The 16,508-nt window shown below is 39.9% G+C and overlaps 1 protein-coding gene across 2 annotated transcripts in view; it reads right to left on the minus strand.

Moving 5' to 3' along the window:
* Positions 1–291: 291 nt before the first annotated feature.
* The window catches only part of MDGA2 (MAM domain containing glycosylphosphatidylinositol anchor 2), a 1,135,272-nt gene continuing 1,119,055 nt past the window's right edge, over positions 292–16,508 (minus strand). For both annotated transcript variants that reach the window (XM_063947538.1, XM_063947537.1), the window contains exons 15-17: positions 6,528–6,658; positions 3,105–3,210; positions 292–1,774 (exon numbers count right to left, since the gene is read on the minus strand). In XM_063947538.1, coding sequence (XP_063803608.1) covers positions 1,680–1,774; positions 3,105–3,210; positions 6,528–6,658 — 332 coding nt within the window. In that variant the 3' untranslated portion in view covers positions 292–1,679. The remainder of the gene's footprint in view (positions 1,775–3,104; positions 3,211–6,527; positions 6,659–16,508) is intronic.

Genomic DNA, 16,508 nt, shown 5'->3' on the forward strand with positions numbered 1-16,508 from the left:
TAAAAACATAATCGTGGCCATTATTATTCTGTGACATCTTCTTGTGCTTCAATTTTTTTAAATCAATTTCAGCAATGTTAAATATGTTTTTTTATTTATAGCCCAAATGCTTGCATAACATTTTTGTAACCATCAAGTGTTTTCAAGAACATAAAAGAATAATTTTTGTAGATAAAAGTATTTTTTAAATGAAGTTAAACTTTAAGATAATTTAAAGAAATCAAAAATATCTTCAAATGTTCATAGCCAACATTATAAGGGACATATACAATGCATTGAAAAAGTGGCTGGTTAAGTTATGGTATTTAATCAGGTAGCTCAGTCATTTTTTTACAGTTTTATGTAAAAGTGTATTTTCTTTTTTTCAAACTTGCCAAAATAATAAAATACTATGTCACAATCTGCACAGTCTGATTAGCGGGCAGAGGCATCAGACCCTCATTTTTTTACTTTTTTTCTTTTAAGTGAAGACTAATAATTCAGACCCAGAGTTTCTGTTAGGGTTAAACACACCGCAGTCTTAGATAAGTTTCCTCTTAAGATCAGACTGATTTCATTTCAAATGTGGATAAGAGTAAGAAAATCATTTTCCCATTTTAAAAAGGGGGGAAAAAAGCAGACTGAAAGTCCATAGACAACTTTTCAAACTACTTCAGCTGCCAGTAATATGAAAAGTTGCATTTTCCAATTTTCAGATTTATCTATAAGATATTGTAAAACTGAAAATAAGCAAGAAGGCCATGGCTGTTTTTTTTTAAAGTTAAACAACTAAATTATAATGAAAATGTTGAAGGAGCGTATGCAGCAACTTAAGTCCATGTTCTTTCAGTAGCAATATTAGATTTATTTTTTTTAATCTGGCCTGTGTTTTATATTCGAGGATTGTAGTTTGCTTATAAAACAGTTTGTTTTTCTTTAGTTTTTTGTTTTCACAAACTACTCACAGCAGAGCAAGCTTGTTTAGTTAACTTTTCTTTCAGGCTTGTTAATTAAAGGCACTTGGTTTTCTGGCATTTTATAAAAGGTGGTGGTTTGGTTCCTTTAATACAACTGATGACTCGGTGACTCTGTGTCCATAAGCGAGCAAAATCCCAAAGGCTGAAAAACTTGTAAGACTAAACTGCTCTTTCTTGAAGACGTCTGCATGCAAAAAAGATACAGCATACCTTTCATTAGCAAAGCTGTGACAAAATGCTGCATGTGGTTTACATAGGTTTTGTTTTTGGATGGTGGCAGCCAAGGCAGAAGGGCTCATTTATAGTTAACCATGACTAAGAACCTTCTCGATCTGAAAATAAATGCCAGATCTTCTTGTACCCTGTTAACTGTGAGGTTTAGGTTGGCAGGCCAAAAGGTATCCATGGTAGCAAGCAAACTCTATTCATTTGAAAGAAAACCAGCCATGACGTTGTGCTTTGACAAGGATATCCATTCCTTATTTTTTTTTTTTTAAAGAAAATATTCAGATTATACTGTATTCGTGAAAGCCACAGGAGCACTGTAAGGTCTCTTCCTAATTTCAGGTCTCATGTGTACTTCGTAATGTTCCATGTTCCGTTCATTCTCAGTGCCTTCATGGAGGAATCTTTGGTAGATTGTTTTTCAGTTGTCCATTTACAAAGACTCTTTCTTCGTACCAGTGCCAAGTGAATTTTTTTGTAGCCTCTGCCAGGATATGGTCACCTTTGATGACTTAAAAAAGAAAGGAAAAGGAAAACAGGATACAACCATATATGCACTATAGTCCCAGACACTTTATCTCCAGAAGGCGGAGCTGAAAAGAAAAGAAAAGAAAAACAAGTAAATATTCAACAATGACAAAGTACACAGTTACATAGACTAGATTGTAATAGTTACATAGACTAGATTGTAGAGGTTATGGCCTTCATTCCGAGTTGATCGCTCGCTAGCTGCTTTTAGCAGCAGTGCAAACGCTAGGCCGCCGCCCTCTGGGAGTGTATCTTAGCTTAGCAGAAGTGTGAACAAAAGATTAGCAGAACAGTGCAGAATTTTTTTCAAGCAATTTCAGAGTAGCTGCAGACCTACTCCTACCTTGCGATCACTTCAGTCTATTTAGTTCCTGTTTTGATGTCACAAACATGCCCTGCGTCCGGCCAGCCACTCCCCCGTTTCCCAAGGCATGCCCGCGTTTTTATCTGACACGCCTGCGTTTTTTAGCATACTCCCGGAAAACGGTCAGTTACCTCCCAGAAATGCCCCATTCCTGTCAATCACTCACCGATCAACAGAGCGACTGAAAAGAGTCGCTCGGCCTTGTGTGAAACTGCATAGTTTTTTGTGAAAGTACATCGCGCGTGCACACTGCGCCCCATACGCATGCGCAAAAGTGCTGATTTTTAGCCTGATCGCTGCGCTTGCGAACAACGGCAGCTAGCGATCAACTCGGAATGACCCCCTATGTGTTCAAGATTTAAAGGACCTGACATGAATCACCTAGTGAGGTAGTTACAATTAGTGCTTTTAAGTGGAGCATAGATCCTTACAATCTTGTCTAGTAAGTGTTCTTAATTAATATGTGATGACTTCGTAGAGCTCTGTAAATGAAGATATAGCAAACATGATTGTATACATTTATTGTTTTAACTTATGTATTTCATTTGCATATTGACAATCATACAGTATTATTTTCAACTGATTAATAATGCACAACATTTTTCTCTAGGACTGACAGTGCAATGAAAATATTTATCCCGTACAAATGCAGTCCATGGTTTTCATAGCATCAAACTGTTTTTATGTGTTCCAGTTTAATAAACTTGCATAATATTGTATTTTTATTATAGTGGTTCCATTGTATTTCACACATTTTTTAATGGAAAATTTAAATTCGATAACTTTTTCAATTTAAACTTACCAAATCAATGTTAAATGTAATGACATTTAAAATGATCTTGTATTGTAAAGTGAAATATAAATAAATTAGTAGCGCCAATAACTCCTCATAGTACGTAAGAATGTTCCTTAAAATTTCCACAATTAGGTATTTATATTTTATCATAAAGTCTTTTTCAGAAAAGGTCCACATATGAAATCATTATCAAGTCATGAGATTAGTTCAATAATGGACCAAATGCAGAACATACTAGTGGCTGGTTGATCCACCTTCGTACATTCGCCCTCGACAATTGATACATCATCTATAGCGATGTCTCCTTCTATACCAGGTCCTCGCACACCTTCAAAAACGACCTGTAATTGGAAACAGACTTTGTCAGACAATATTGCAACTGTACGCGATGCATTTAATATTCTTCCAGTTATTTCGGTGATATGAATGTGTTATAGTTATCCAAGTGTATTCTTTACAGCATTTGGTACCCCAAAAATCAGGACAAACCTGGAAATTCTTTATACTCTTCCCCCATTTTGGGGCATCGTGAAGAACATAGGATCTTTCCAGCACATTCAGTGGTGGAATTCAGAACAGTATTCTTAGCACATAAACTAATAAAAACCTACAAATCTAAACAGATAAAATACTCTAAATTACAGTTCACATGACCAATAAGTGTAATTAAGTTTTATGATACTGTTTTTAGAAATGTGCTTAGATAAATATTCTTACTGTATATTGAGACTAAAATTGCTAAAATGGTAATAAAAATAAGGATACTCCAATATTGTTATGTTTCATTAAAATTGTAATCCTTAGTACTCACTAAACAGTCATCTCTATCTTTAGCTATGTCGGATACAATTTTACTAACTTTATTTAGATGAAACATTTGCAGTGGATCACAGCTATCAATAAATCACTTGATTTCATTGCCTAACTTGCATTATACAGCAGCTAAAAGCCAATTGCTACAGTATTAGGTTTTACCAATTTGCCACTTTTAACAATACCCACTGGATATCTGTCTCACTCCTGAGGAGTTTCAGCAGTTAAGGGGATCCGATCCGATGCTCACGGGAACGCGCATCGGATCGGATGTAAAAAAAACATCCAAAATGCCTGATTTCATCTGATATATCGGCCAGAATGGCTGAAATCGGATGAGATCGGGCATTATCGTTCTAGTGTATGGGGCCCTTAAGTTTGGATTTTTGTCCCTTCAGTGTTGGCTGTGCAATAGGACTGCACCAACAGTCAGGAAATTTTAATTGCTACAACACTGCTGATGCTCCAGTCAAATGGATGAGGCAAATCTATCATTTAATCTGCACTAATATCAATAATATGTTTTATTTATAGCTACAGTGGACTTTTAAGTTACAACTGATGAATTTTATTCTTTTATCTATACCAACTAATAGACTGTGATTAAAGAACTGTTGTTGTAACATTAGAACCAGTGTACTATTCATTGCTGCTAAAATATAAATATCATCTTACCGTCAGGATTCACAGTTTACAATTGGATGCACTGATGCAAAATCTTGCTATTATAAACATCAAAAATCACTTTGCCATTTGTTGCTGCTACAAACATCAGTTTGTGATTAAAAAACTTCTGCAGCTGTGACTTTAAAATCAGCTCACTGTGTATTGCGGCTTCTATATCAGCTTGCCATCTATTTCTGCCGACAGAAAGGATTCACAGCATGTTGATGTGTCAACATGAATGAGATTTTTTTTTTTAATCTGCCATTACAAGTCATTGTGCGATTGTGGTTGCCATAATATAAATATCAGCCTATTACCTGTTCTGTAACTGAGGGGATTTGTATTTATAATTGGTGTGCTGATATATACATTTATATTGGCTGCTGTTTCATATTTATTTTTATTTTTAATTATTATTAATAAAATACTGATTAAAAGCACTTCGTATTTTAAAAGTCTTTTTTTACACGAGGGTTGAGTAATCCCTCTAATTTCAAAGCAGCAGACAATCATGTGATCTGCACTGAGTATTAATTGGCGCCAGGTTTTTATGTTCTTTTCTCCTTTCTTATTACTGAGTCTGCATTTTCTCTGTGCTTTAATCATCTACAGTAGTTGATTTATGTAATTCCCCTTAAAGCTACTGTGGCAGGCTAAAAAAAATTATTTAATGATTGGAATCACTGTAGAGTCTGTATTCTTACTCGCCTTTGCATTGTCCACAGGCATAAGGGATTTAGGGGTCTATTTACTAAGCCTTGGATGAAGATAAAGTCAACGGAGATAAATTACCAGCCAATAAGCTCCTAACTGCCATGTCACAGGCTGTGTTTGAAAAATTACAGTTAGGAATTAATCGGCCAGTACTTTGTATCCGTTGACTTTAGCTCCTTCCAAGGCTTAGTAAATAGACCATTAGAGGGTCTGATTCAGAAACTGACACTAATGATATCAATGTATGCAGCTGGCCATAGGAAGTATGATACTGGAGCTATTTTAGCTGCATACACAGTTGCAGTAGTAAGTTGTGACAATTGAGTTGCCACTACCGCCATTGGCACCCATAAACGCGTGTATCCTAAGAAGTGTATCAGTTGCCTACACACAGTGGTAGAAGCCATTTTGTTTTTGTTGAAGTCATTTTCAGCCCATGAATTCACTAGGATCCAGTAACACTATGAGACATGGGGTATATTATGAAACACATAACATCATGATCAAACCAATAGCTTTGCCCCAGTGTGAAAACCAGGGAATGTAATGTACTCTGTCCAATCAGCATAGCTTTCCACAATCACCTATCTTCCAGAGGAAAGGTGTGAGCCATTGCAAAAGCCGCCATATTGGCTTCCAAAGCTCATGGTCCATGCAGCCAGACATCATTACTATGTGAGAAGAGTTATTTCTGTTCTTTCACAAGTGCAATAATTGTTTCCGGCAACATTATGGTTAATTGGTTCAGTTTATTTTAATGCCTATTCCATGATTCCTCATTATACCTTAAGGGATTCCGGTGTAACGCCTTGTGAGACAGATTTATTTTTCTCTGATGCAAACGACAGGAAAAACCTTGTCTTTATTTAATTTATCCCTCCAGGCCAATTAATATCCATCTGCAAGGTGATCATTTGCTTTAGCGCGAAAGTTGCAAGTCTGTTTTTATTGCTGCAGCAGAGACATCTAACAACTACAAGTACATACTGTAAGTGAATGATATGCTTTCATTTCAGACAGGCTCCTTGGTTGCTTGTTCAGCTTCTAACAGATAGAACCACAAACATCGGCCAACTTACAGAAAACCGCTGCGAATTACTTGTCGGGATTCCACCTGCCCACTATTTTAATTGTCTATTGGACACTGGTTAGATGTTTTCAGGAATAGCAACAAAAGTCTTAGAGCAAACCAAAGGAACATGCTGTCTCTGTTATATTCATAGAGCTGAGACATTGTGAACTATGGATGTATAGATGTTGATGTATGATGGCCATAACAACCAACATTAGCCATGTTCTATTGGCACTGTCACTGTAGAGTCCACCCCTCAGCTTGAGAGGCTGAATGGCTGGATTTTCTCCATTGTGACCACCTAAGTGTGTAGTTTGGTTAATATTAAGAACTAGGGAATAAGATCATCAGTTTTGTAGGCCCAGCAGATCTGATTTCACCTACGACACCTACCTGAAAAGCAGCTGTTGGATGTATATTTATACGGGCTTGGTGCCACTGCTCTCCTTTGTTTCCACTGGCTGACCAGATTGGGATTTCTGTGTTGGATTGCCCTTTAAGTCGAAGGAATATATTCAAACTCCCTAAGAAAAGTAGAAAATAAAAAATGATCTGTTTAGTTTTTGTGATCCTTTATCAGATGATTCACTGCACCAGAATTTTTTTTAACTTTAAGAAAATGAATAAACTGTTAAAGGGGTACTCCAGTTACATTTACTGAACCACAAAATAACTGTAATGTACTGTACTCTTATTTTATTTGTGTTTGCAGATCGAGTGGTCCAGTACTGATGGAGTGTTACACAGATATCACAAACAATGCAGGTTCCCACTCGCAGCTTCAATGGCATCCAACATGACGGATCTGTACAGCAGAATTACCATGGATAGACTTACTGACTTCTCTGATCTGCTTCTGGGATACAGGGTGAGGTGAAGGTCCTGGTTGGAGGGTTGGGTGGCTGGGTAAGTGGCACTATCAATCATAGTGGCCACAAGCCCAGCCATACAGTATTATGACATGATTCCTGGCACTGGGTGGTGGGGGAGAGGAAGTACAATGTTATGATTATCATTACCCCCACCTTCATCGCTGAAGCAGTTGTGGGATGCAGGAGGATTGCTCACTCTACCCAAAACAAAGAGAACTCCCCTAATTCAGGAACACCATGGGAGTGGGCAAGTACTCTTCAATATAATGTTATGTCATAATGCCGGGTTGGGTACGAGTGACTGGCGGTTGAGATCCCGACGGTCAGTGTACCGATGCTGGAATCGCGGCTTTCATAATGCCAATAGGGGGCGAGCGCAATGAAGCCCCTTGCGGGCTCGGTGGATCACTGCGTTTGCCACAGGTTCTATTCCCACTGTATGTGTGTCGTGGACACCCACGAGTGGGACTAGTCCTGGGCCACCTGCTGGCATTCTGGCAGCTGGGATCCCAGCGTCGGTGTGCTGACCGCTGGGATCCTGACTGCCAGGATCATGATTACATCCTGTTTAGCACACTATAGTAAAACTTTGTGAACCTATATTACACTGTATATATGGGTATGGGCTTTATTACACCAAAAGATTGAGGCTTAGGGTTTTCCATATAAACATTTTTTCTGTAATTTTGAGCACCTTGCCTTAAGCACATATATAACTATTTCCTAATGCTGCCCCTGCCTTTGCTCCTACAGTATTAGGCTGTCTATGGGTATGATGATATGGGTACAGGTATGCTATAATCATGAACCGAAGCAAGTATTTAACATTGCCCTTCAGGTTTTCAGAACTTTGAGTATAACAAATTTCACACTGACAGATCCTATATATGTACATGTCAGTCAGATCTGTTACTATGCAGCCTCTGAGTATATTTCATTTTATAAAAGCCAGAGTCCCAGCACTTGTATTTTAATAAAATTAGTTGCCTGAACTTTTTGCATCCATCTTGATCTATCAATCCAATGACATTTGCGCCAGAATCTACAACTCTGACCTCACTGTCTTTTTCCTGCCATAAAAGATGCTTTGGGAAATGTTTTGCATACAGATCAGTAAACTCAATTCCTTCATGTTTGACAGAAGATGAGTTTAAGAAGCTTCAAGTTTACAAACTCTTCATAGCAGCAATGAGAGAACTACTGCAGGTCATTTATACTTAAATACAAACACACACACACACACACACACACACACACACACACACACACACGCACGCACACAAAAACACTTACTGTAGCAGAAAGCAGACATAAATCTGTACCAGAAAAGAAAAGGTAATCATTGAGAGCAAAGTGTGCACAGATAATAATTCAATGCATATACCAGTGGGTCCCCCCCCCCTCAATCCCCCCCCTCAACCCCCCCCCAGGTAAAATCTGCCACCCTACTCAGTGTCAGTGAAGCCAGCTTCAGTCCGTGGTAGCGCTTGCTTCACTGTTATGGCAGTGACTTCCTATTGGAAGCTTTACCTGTGAGTTACAGGCACAAAACATAGGGCAGTCCCATTGGGAGGTGTTTCCTCCCTCTGGGAATGCCAGACTGGGCTATGATAAGTAGAGATCTGGCTTCCCCTAGGAAGCCACTCTCTGTCTTTGGCGCAGCCCAATCCAGCTTCTATGGGCTGCAGTCGGTGCAGTCCATATCCATAGAAGCCAGCTGGCGGTCTCCTCTCCAGGTATGTGATGTAAATAAATATAAGTAGGAGCCGCCGCTGCAAATAACCCAAGACAATGTCCATATTGAGAAAGGCTCTGTTTGTTGAACTAACATGTTTGGTTTCACTGATACAAATATTAAATGAATAACCTGTAAATCCTTTTTTTGTCTTCAAGTTAAAATGTTGCTCAATAAATACACTCAAAAATTCATTTCCATGGGAAGAAAACAAAGGAGTTCTAAATTCAAACCATTGTGGTTTAATAAGAAGGTTAAGGATGAAATGTGTTTTTTGACAGTTTTTGGCGTTGTTTTCTTCGTAAAGTGACGGGGAACCCCAATTAGTGCACCATGTCCCCACGCATGGCGAGTGAACTTCGGACAAGGTGCCTCGCTCTGCTACCACTTCGTTCGACACAGGTTACCGTTCCAATCATAGTCCACGTGGATCGTTAAGCATGAAAAAAATCCAAAAAAATGAATTAAAAAAAAAAAACCTCATGTTCACCTTTTAACCTGTCGACCTAGTACATGTCGACCTAATGACCATGTTGACCTAATGCATGTCAACCTTCAGTGGTCGACCTAATGACTGTCGACCTAACGACCGTATCCCATTTGTACTTGAGTAAGTAATTGGCTGGATAACAGGGAACAGTGAGTTGTGGTTAATGGGGTGTTTTCCAAGTGGGCCACTGTATTCAGTGGAATACCAGAAGGTTCAGTACTCAGGCCACTACTGTTCAATATATTCATTAATGACCTAGGCGTAGGTCTGAAAAGCTCAGTGTCAATTTTTGCAGATGATACTAAACTGTGTAGGGTAATTAACACAGACAGGGATACTGAGTCCCTACAGAATGACTTATTTAAACTAGAAGTTTGGGCAGCTCAATGGAGAATGAGTTTTAATATACAAAAATGTAAAGTTATGCACTTTCTGACAAAAAATAAACAAATTAAGTAGGGAAAATGGTAATAGAAAAAGATTTGGGGGAGCTTATTGATAATAGACTTAACAACAGTACCCAATGTCAAACTGCAACAATAAAGGCAAATAAGGTATTAGCATGCATTTAATGGGGAATTGAGACAAGGGATCCAACCATTGTATAAATCATTGGTACGGCCACATCTTGAATATTGTGTACAATTCTGGGCACCACACTATAAAAAAGATGGGTGTGGTATAGAAGGTCGACAAGACTTAGGTCAACAGTGTCTAGGTCGACCACTATTGGTCGACAGTAACTGGGTTGACAGAGATCCTAGGTCGACAGGGTCTCTAGGTTGACATAGTCTAGGTCGACAAGTCAAAAGGTTGACATGAGGTTTTTAATCTTTTTTAGTGTCGTTTTCATCGTACAGTGACCAGGAACCCCAATTAGTGCACCGTGTCTCCTCACATGGCTCGCTTCACTCGCCATGCTTCAGGCAAGGTTACCATTTCCAATCGTAGTCCACGTGGATTGTAAAGTATGAAAAAGTTAAAAAAAAGATAAAAATGTGAAAAACTCTTGTCGACCTTTTGACCTGTTGACCTAGAACATGTCAACCTAGAGACCCTGTCGACCTAGATACCCTGACGACCTAATTATTGTCGACCAATAGTGTTCGACCTAGACACTGTCGACCTAGAGAACTTATACCAAAAAAAATATCTTAGAGCTTGAAAGGGTTCAGAGGCGAGCTATAAAATTGATAAAGGGGTTAGAGACACCGGATTATGAGGAAAGGCTTACCAAGTTACAAATGTTTACACTTGAAAAGAGGCGTCTAAGAGGAGACATTATTAATATTTACAAATATATAAAGGGACAATACATGGAGCTATCAGGCAATTTATTTACTGAGAGATCTCTACACAGGACACACGGACACCCTCTGAGGTTAGAGGAGAGAAAATTTCATACCCAACAAAGTAAAGGGTTCTTCACAGTAAGGGCAGTAAGGTTTTGGAATTCTCTGCCAGAGAAGGTAGTAATGGTGGACTCAGTCAAAATGTTTAAAAATGGATTAGATAAATTTGTAACTGAAAAAGATATCCAAGAATATGGCATTTAAAACAAATGTAATTTAGTATGGTAGTATTAGAAGTTTGCATTCTAGTTGTCAACTAGACTAAAAACAGTCTTCACTTGAGTCATTAGGGTTGAACCTATGGTTACAAACAGAATAGTGTAGGATTTTTAATACAGTTTGAACTCGATGGACAACTTGTCTTTTTTCAACCTCATTAACTATGTTATTATGTTAAGTTGATGCTGATGATTGGGTATCTAACAATCCGGCTGCATTGTGATATACTTAAATTGCATCTTAGATCCTTTGTGTATTGCTTAATGTCTTTATGTGTTTGGTATTGCACTTTCATTGGAATGCATGAAAACGTTACTTGAAGACTCTTTGGCGTTGCACTTTTTATTTAACAGAGGATTGTCAATTAAATAGATAGTATTTCTGCGCTCCAATGTTGGATATAAAATGCAAGGTATTCAACAGGAAATACTAAAGTACTCAATTGCAAATAACCCAATACTCCCCTATGCAGATAACATAATAATCGTTCTTCAAATTTAGACTTTACAGAGATGGTATTCCATGCCAGAAGACTTCAATCCCAATGGGGAGTTCTCTCAACGGAATACATGCAAAGAAAAAAAAAAATACAAATAGGGGGTAATTCTGAGTTGATCGCAGCAGCAAGTTTGTTAGCAATTGGGCAAAACCATGTGCACTGCAGGGGGGCAGATATAACATGTGCAAAGAGAGTTAGATTTGGGTGGGTTATTTTGTTTCTGTGCAGGGTAAATACTGGCTGCTTTATTTTTAAACTGCAATTTAGATTTCAGTTTGAATACACCCCACTAAAAACTAACTCTCTCTGCACATGTTACATCTGCCCCCCTGCAGTGCACATGGTTTTGCCCAACTGCTAACAAAATTGCTGCTGTGATCAACTCAGAATTAGGCCCATAGTGTGAGACCGTTAGGATAGTGTGACTAAAAGGGAAAAAAAACCTGTCCCTTATTCTTTATTTTTAATGGGATATAAGGTTGATGTCCCTTTGTCCAAAATTTCTATGGGATCGTGGTGATAAATGTATTCATACGGGGTTACCACTTTGTGTTCAAATCCAGATAAAAGATCCTCACTTTGTTTCTTACATAAAAACACAAAGACAAATCATATAAAGGTATCTTTAAAATAGATGCTCACATCAATCTTACTTCTTATATTTTTGTGGCCCGCACATCAAAGTATCTTTGGCACCATGGCCCTCATTCCGAGTTGTTCGCTCGCTAGCTGCTTTTAGCAGCATTGCAAACGCTTGGCCGCCGCCCTCTGGGAGTGTATCTTACCTTAGCAGAATAGCGAACGAAATATTAGCAGAACTGCTACTAAATAATTCCCTGCAGTTTCTGAGTAGCTCCAGACCTACTCCTAGACTGCGATCACCTCAGTCTGTTTTGTTCCTGGTTTGACATCACAAACACGCCCTGCGTTCGGCCAGCCACTCCCCCGTTTCTCCAGCCACTTCTGCGTTTTTACCTGGCACGCCTGCGTTTTTTAGCACCCTCCCTGAAAACGGACAGTTTCCGCCCAGAAACACCCACTTCCTGTCAATCACACTACAATCACTCGAGCGATGAAAAAATGTTGCTTGAGCTTGTGTAAATCTACAAAGTTTTGTGTGAAAGTACTTAGCGCATGCGCGCTGCGTACCATGCGCATGTACATTTTTGCCATTTTTTCACTTGCTAGCTGCACTGCGAAAATCGGCAGCGAGCGAACAACTCGGAATGACCACCCATATCCAGTTCTCATCCGATATGAATCATCGCAAAGAATGGGTGGATAAATTATTTTTTTTTAAATAAAATACAATATGTACAATAAAAAGTGGTATAAAACCAACAACAGGTATCCAGTTCTGATCAGAACAGATGGTATTGAATCACTGCATGCACCCCATGAAGAATGTTATTGTCCCGGGAAAAAGTCTTACCCAGAGGTGCAGAGGATGAGAGTCCCAAAAAGTCCCTGGAAATTGCCTGTAAAACACTGCATCAACGCGTTTTGACCAGAGGTCTTTTTCAAGGTGGCCACCTTGAAAAAGACCTCTGGTCGAAACGCGTTGGGCGGTGTTTTATGTATGAATACATTTATCACCACTATCCCATATACATTTCTGACAAAGGGACGTCAACCTTATATCCTATTAAAAAAAAAGAATAAGGGACAGGTTTTTTCCCTTTTAGTCAGAATATTCAAACGGTCTCACACTATGGGGGTCATTCCGAGTTGATTGCACGCTGCAGATTTTCACAGCGCAGCGATCAGGTTACTACTGCACATGCGTATGCAATGCACTGCGCATCACATCGTACGGGTACAAACAGCATCGTTGCTGTGCAAGGCTCCTAGCGCCGAATCCATTCGCACAACCGATCGCAAGGAGATTGACAGGAAGAGGGCAATTGTGGGTGTCAACTGACAGTTTTCTGGGAATGGTAGGGAAAATGCAGGCATCTCCAAGTGTTTGCAGGGCGGGTGTCTGACGTCAATTCTGGGAACAGACAGGCTGAAGTTATCGCAAGGGCTGAGTAAGTTCAGACCTACTCAGAAACTGCAAAAAACTTTTTCGTTCCACTCGGCTGCACAAGTGTTCGCACACTTGCAAAGCGAAAATACAGTGCCCTAGAGGCGGCGACTATGTGATTGCTGCTCTGCAAAAAATAGCTAGCGAACGATCAACTTGGAATGAGGGCCTATATGTATTATTTTTTTCTTTGCATGTATCCCGTTGAGAGAACTCCCCATTGGGATTGAAGTCTTCTGGCTTGGAATACCATTTCTGTAAAGTCTAAATTTGAAGAACGATTATTATGTTGTCTGCATAGGGGAGTATTGGTTTATTTGCAATTGAGTACTTTATTATTTCCTGTTGAATACCCTGCATTGTATATCCAACAGTGGAGCGCAGAAATATTATCTATTTCTTTGTCTACATATTTATTATCAAGTTTTATAGCACTTGACTGTATTTTTTAGCTGCTCCTCTTCTGCGCAAATAAGGTATATATTTCCTCTTTTTTTTCTAGAGGATTGTCAATTGTCTGGCAGGTTACAGAGTACTTGAAATGAAACAGTACATTAGCAGGGGCTGTTGATCATTTTTACATTATCTTTGGTCTTTTATGTTTTCAGATTTTAAATTATTCGATAAAACAAGTGCATAAAAACAGAAAGAACTTAAAATGTCTCATTGCTGGCAAACACAGCGGACCTGATGTGGTATGTAACTATAAGGATTGCTCACGGAACCACACTCAGTTTCTCATCTGGGAAATGGAGCTGTTCTTGCTGCGGCTAGAATCTTCTACATGCGGTTGCTGAATGCATACCAAAAATGTCCAGACATTTTTTGCTGGGGAGGGAGGATTCCGCACTGCCAGCGGGTGTGTGATGTCCCGCTCGCGGCTGTGCGTGTGGCTCCCTCCCCACTCCTCACGGATCAGTGACTGATACAGGGCAGAGGGGACAGCAGCACCAGAGTGGTGCAGAGCAGCTTCGGCTGGGGGGCCCCTTATGCTAGGGGGGCCCGGGGTACTGACCCCCTTGGCACTAGAGATGAGCGGGTTCGGTTTCTCTGAATCCGAACCCGCCAGAACTTCATGTTTTTTTTCACGGGTCCGAGCGACTCGGATCTTCCCGCCTTGCTCGGTTAACCCGAGCGCGCCCGAACGTCATCATGACGCTGTCGGATTCTCGCGAGGCTCGGATTCTATCGCGAGACTCGGATTCTATATAAGGAGCCGCGCGTCGCCGCCATTTTCACACGTGCATTGAGATTGATAGGGAGAGGACGTGGCTGGCGTCCTCTCCGTTTAGAATAGATTAGAGAGACACTTGATTTACTAATTTTGGGGAGCATTAGGAGTACTCAGTACAGTGCAGAGTTTTGCTGATAGTGACCAGTGACCACCAGTTTTATTTATAATCCGTTCTCTGCCTGAAAAAAGCGATACACAGCACACAGTGACTCAGTCACATACCATATCTGTGTGCACTGCTCAGGCTCAGGCCAGTGTGCTGCATCATCTATTATCTATATATAAATAATATTATATATATCTGTCTGACTGCTCAGCTCACACAGCTTATAATTGTGGGGGAGACTGGGGAGCACTACTGCAGTGCCAGTTATAGGTTATAGCAGGAGCCAGGAGTACATAATATATTATATAGTGAGTGACCACCAGACACACAGTGCAGTTTATTTAATATATCCGTTCTCTGCCTGAAAAAAGCGATACACACAGTGACTCAGTCAGTCACATACCATATCTGTGTGCACTGCTCAGGCTCAGGCCAGTGTGCTGCATCATCTATATATATTATATATCTGTCTGACTGCTCAGCTCACACAGCTTATAATTGTGGGGGAGACTGGGGAGCACTACTGCAGTGCCAGTTATAGGTTATAGCAGGAGCCAGGAGTACATAATATTATATTAAAATTAAACAGTGCACACTTTTGCTGCAGGAGTGCCACTGCCAGTGTGACTAGTGACCAGTGACCTGACCACCAGTATATATAATATTAGTAGTATACTATCTCTTTATCAACCAGTCTATATTAGCAGCAGACACAGTACAGTGCGGTAGTTCACGGCTGTGGCTACCTCTGTGTCGGCACTCGGCAGCCCGTCCATAATTGTATATACCACCTAACCGTGGTTTTTTTTTCTTTCTTTATACATACATACTAGTTACGAGTATACTATCTCTTTATCAACCAGTCTATATATTAGCAGCAGACACAGTACAGTGCGGTAGTTCACGGCTGTGGCTACCTCTGTGTTGGCACTCGGCAGCCCGTCCATAATTGTATATACCACCTAACCGTGGTTTTTTTTTTCTTTCTTTATACATACATACTAGTTACGAGTATACTATCTCTTTATCAACCAGTCTATATATTAGCAGCAGACACAGTACAGTGCGGTAGTTCACGGCTGTGGCTACCTCTGTGTTGGCACTCGGCAGCCCGTCCATAATTGTATATACCACCTAACCGTGGTTTTTTTTTCTTTCTTTATACATACATACTAGTTACGAGTATACTATCTCTTTATCAACCAGTCTATATATTAGCAGCAGACACAGTACAGTGCGGTAGTTCACGGCTGTGGCTACCTCTGTGTCGGCACTCGGCAGCCCGTCCATAATTGTATATACCACCTAACCGTGTTTTTTTTTTCTTTCTTTATACATACATACTAGTTACGAGTATACTATCTCTTTATCAACCAGTCTATATATTAGCAGCAGACACAGTACAGTGCGGTAGTTCACGGCTGTGGCTACCTCTGTGTCGGCACTCGGCAGCCCGTCCATAATTGTATATACCACCTAACCGTGGTTTTTTTTTCTTTCTTTATACATACATACTAGTTACGAGTATACTATCTCTTTATCAACCAGTCTATATTAGCAGCAGACACAGTACAGTGCGGTAGTTCACGGCTGTGGCTACCTCTGTGTCGGCACTCGGCAGCCCGTCCATAATTGTATATACCACCTAACCGTGGTTTTTTTTTCTTTCTTTATACATACATACTAGTTACGAGTATACTATCTCTTTATCAACCAGTCTATATATTAGCAGCAGACACAGTACAGTGCGGTAGTTCACGGCTGTGGCTACCTCTGTGTCGGCACTCGGCAGCCCGTCCATAATTGTATATACCACCTAACCGTGGTTTTTTTTTCTTTCT

The sequence above is a fragment of the Pseudophryne corroboree genome, chromosome 12 (assembly GCF_028390025.1).
Source record: "Pseudophryne corroboree isolate aPseCor3 chromosome 12, aPseCor3.hap2, whole genome shotgun sequence".
Classification (NCBI taxonomy): Eukaryota; Metazoa; Chordata; class Amphibia; order Anura; family Myobatrachidae; genus Pseudophryne; species Pseudophryne corroboree.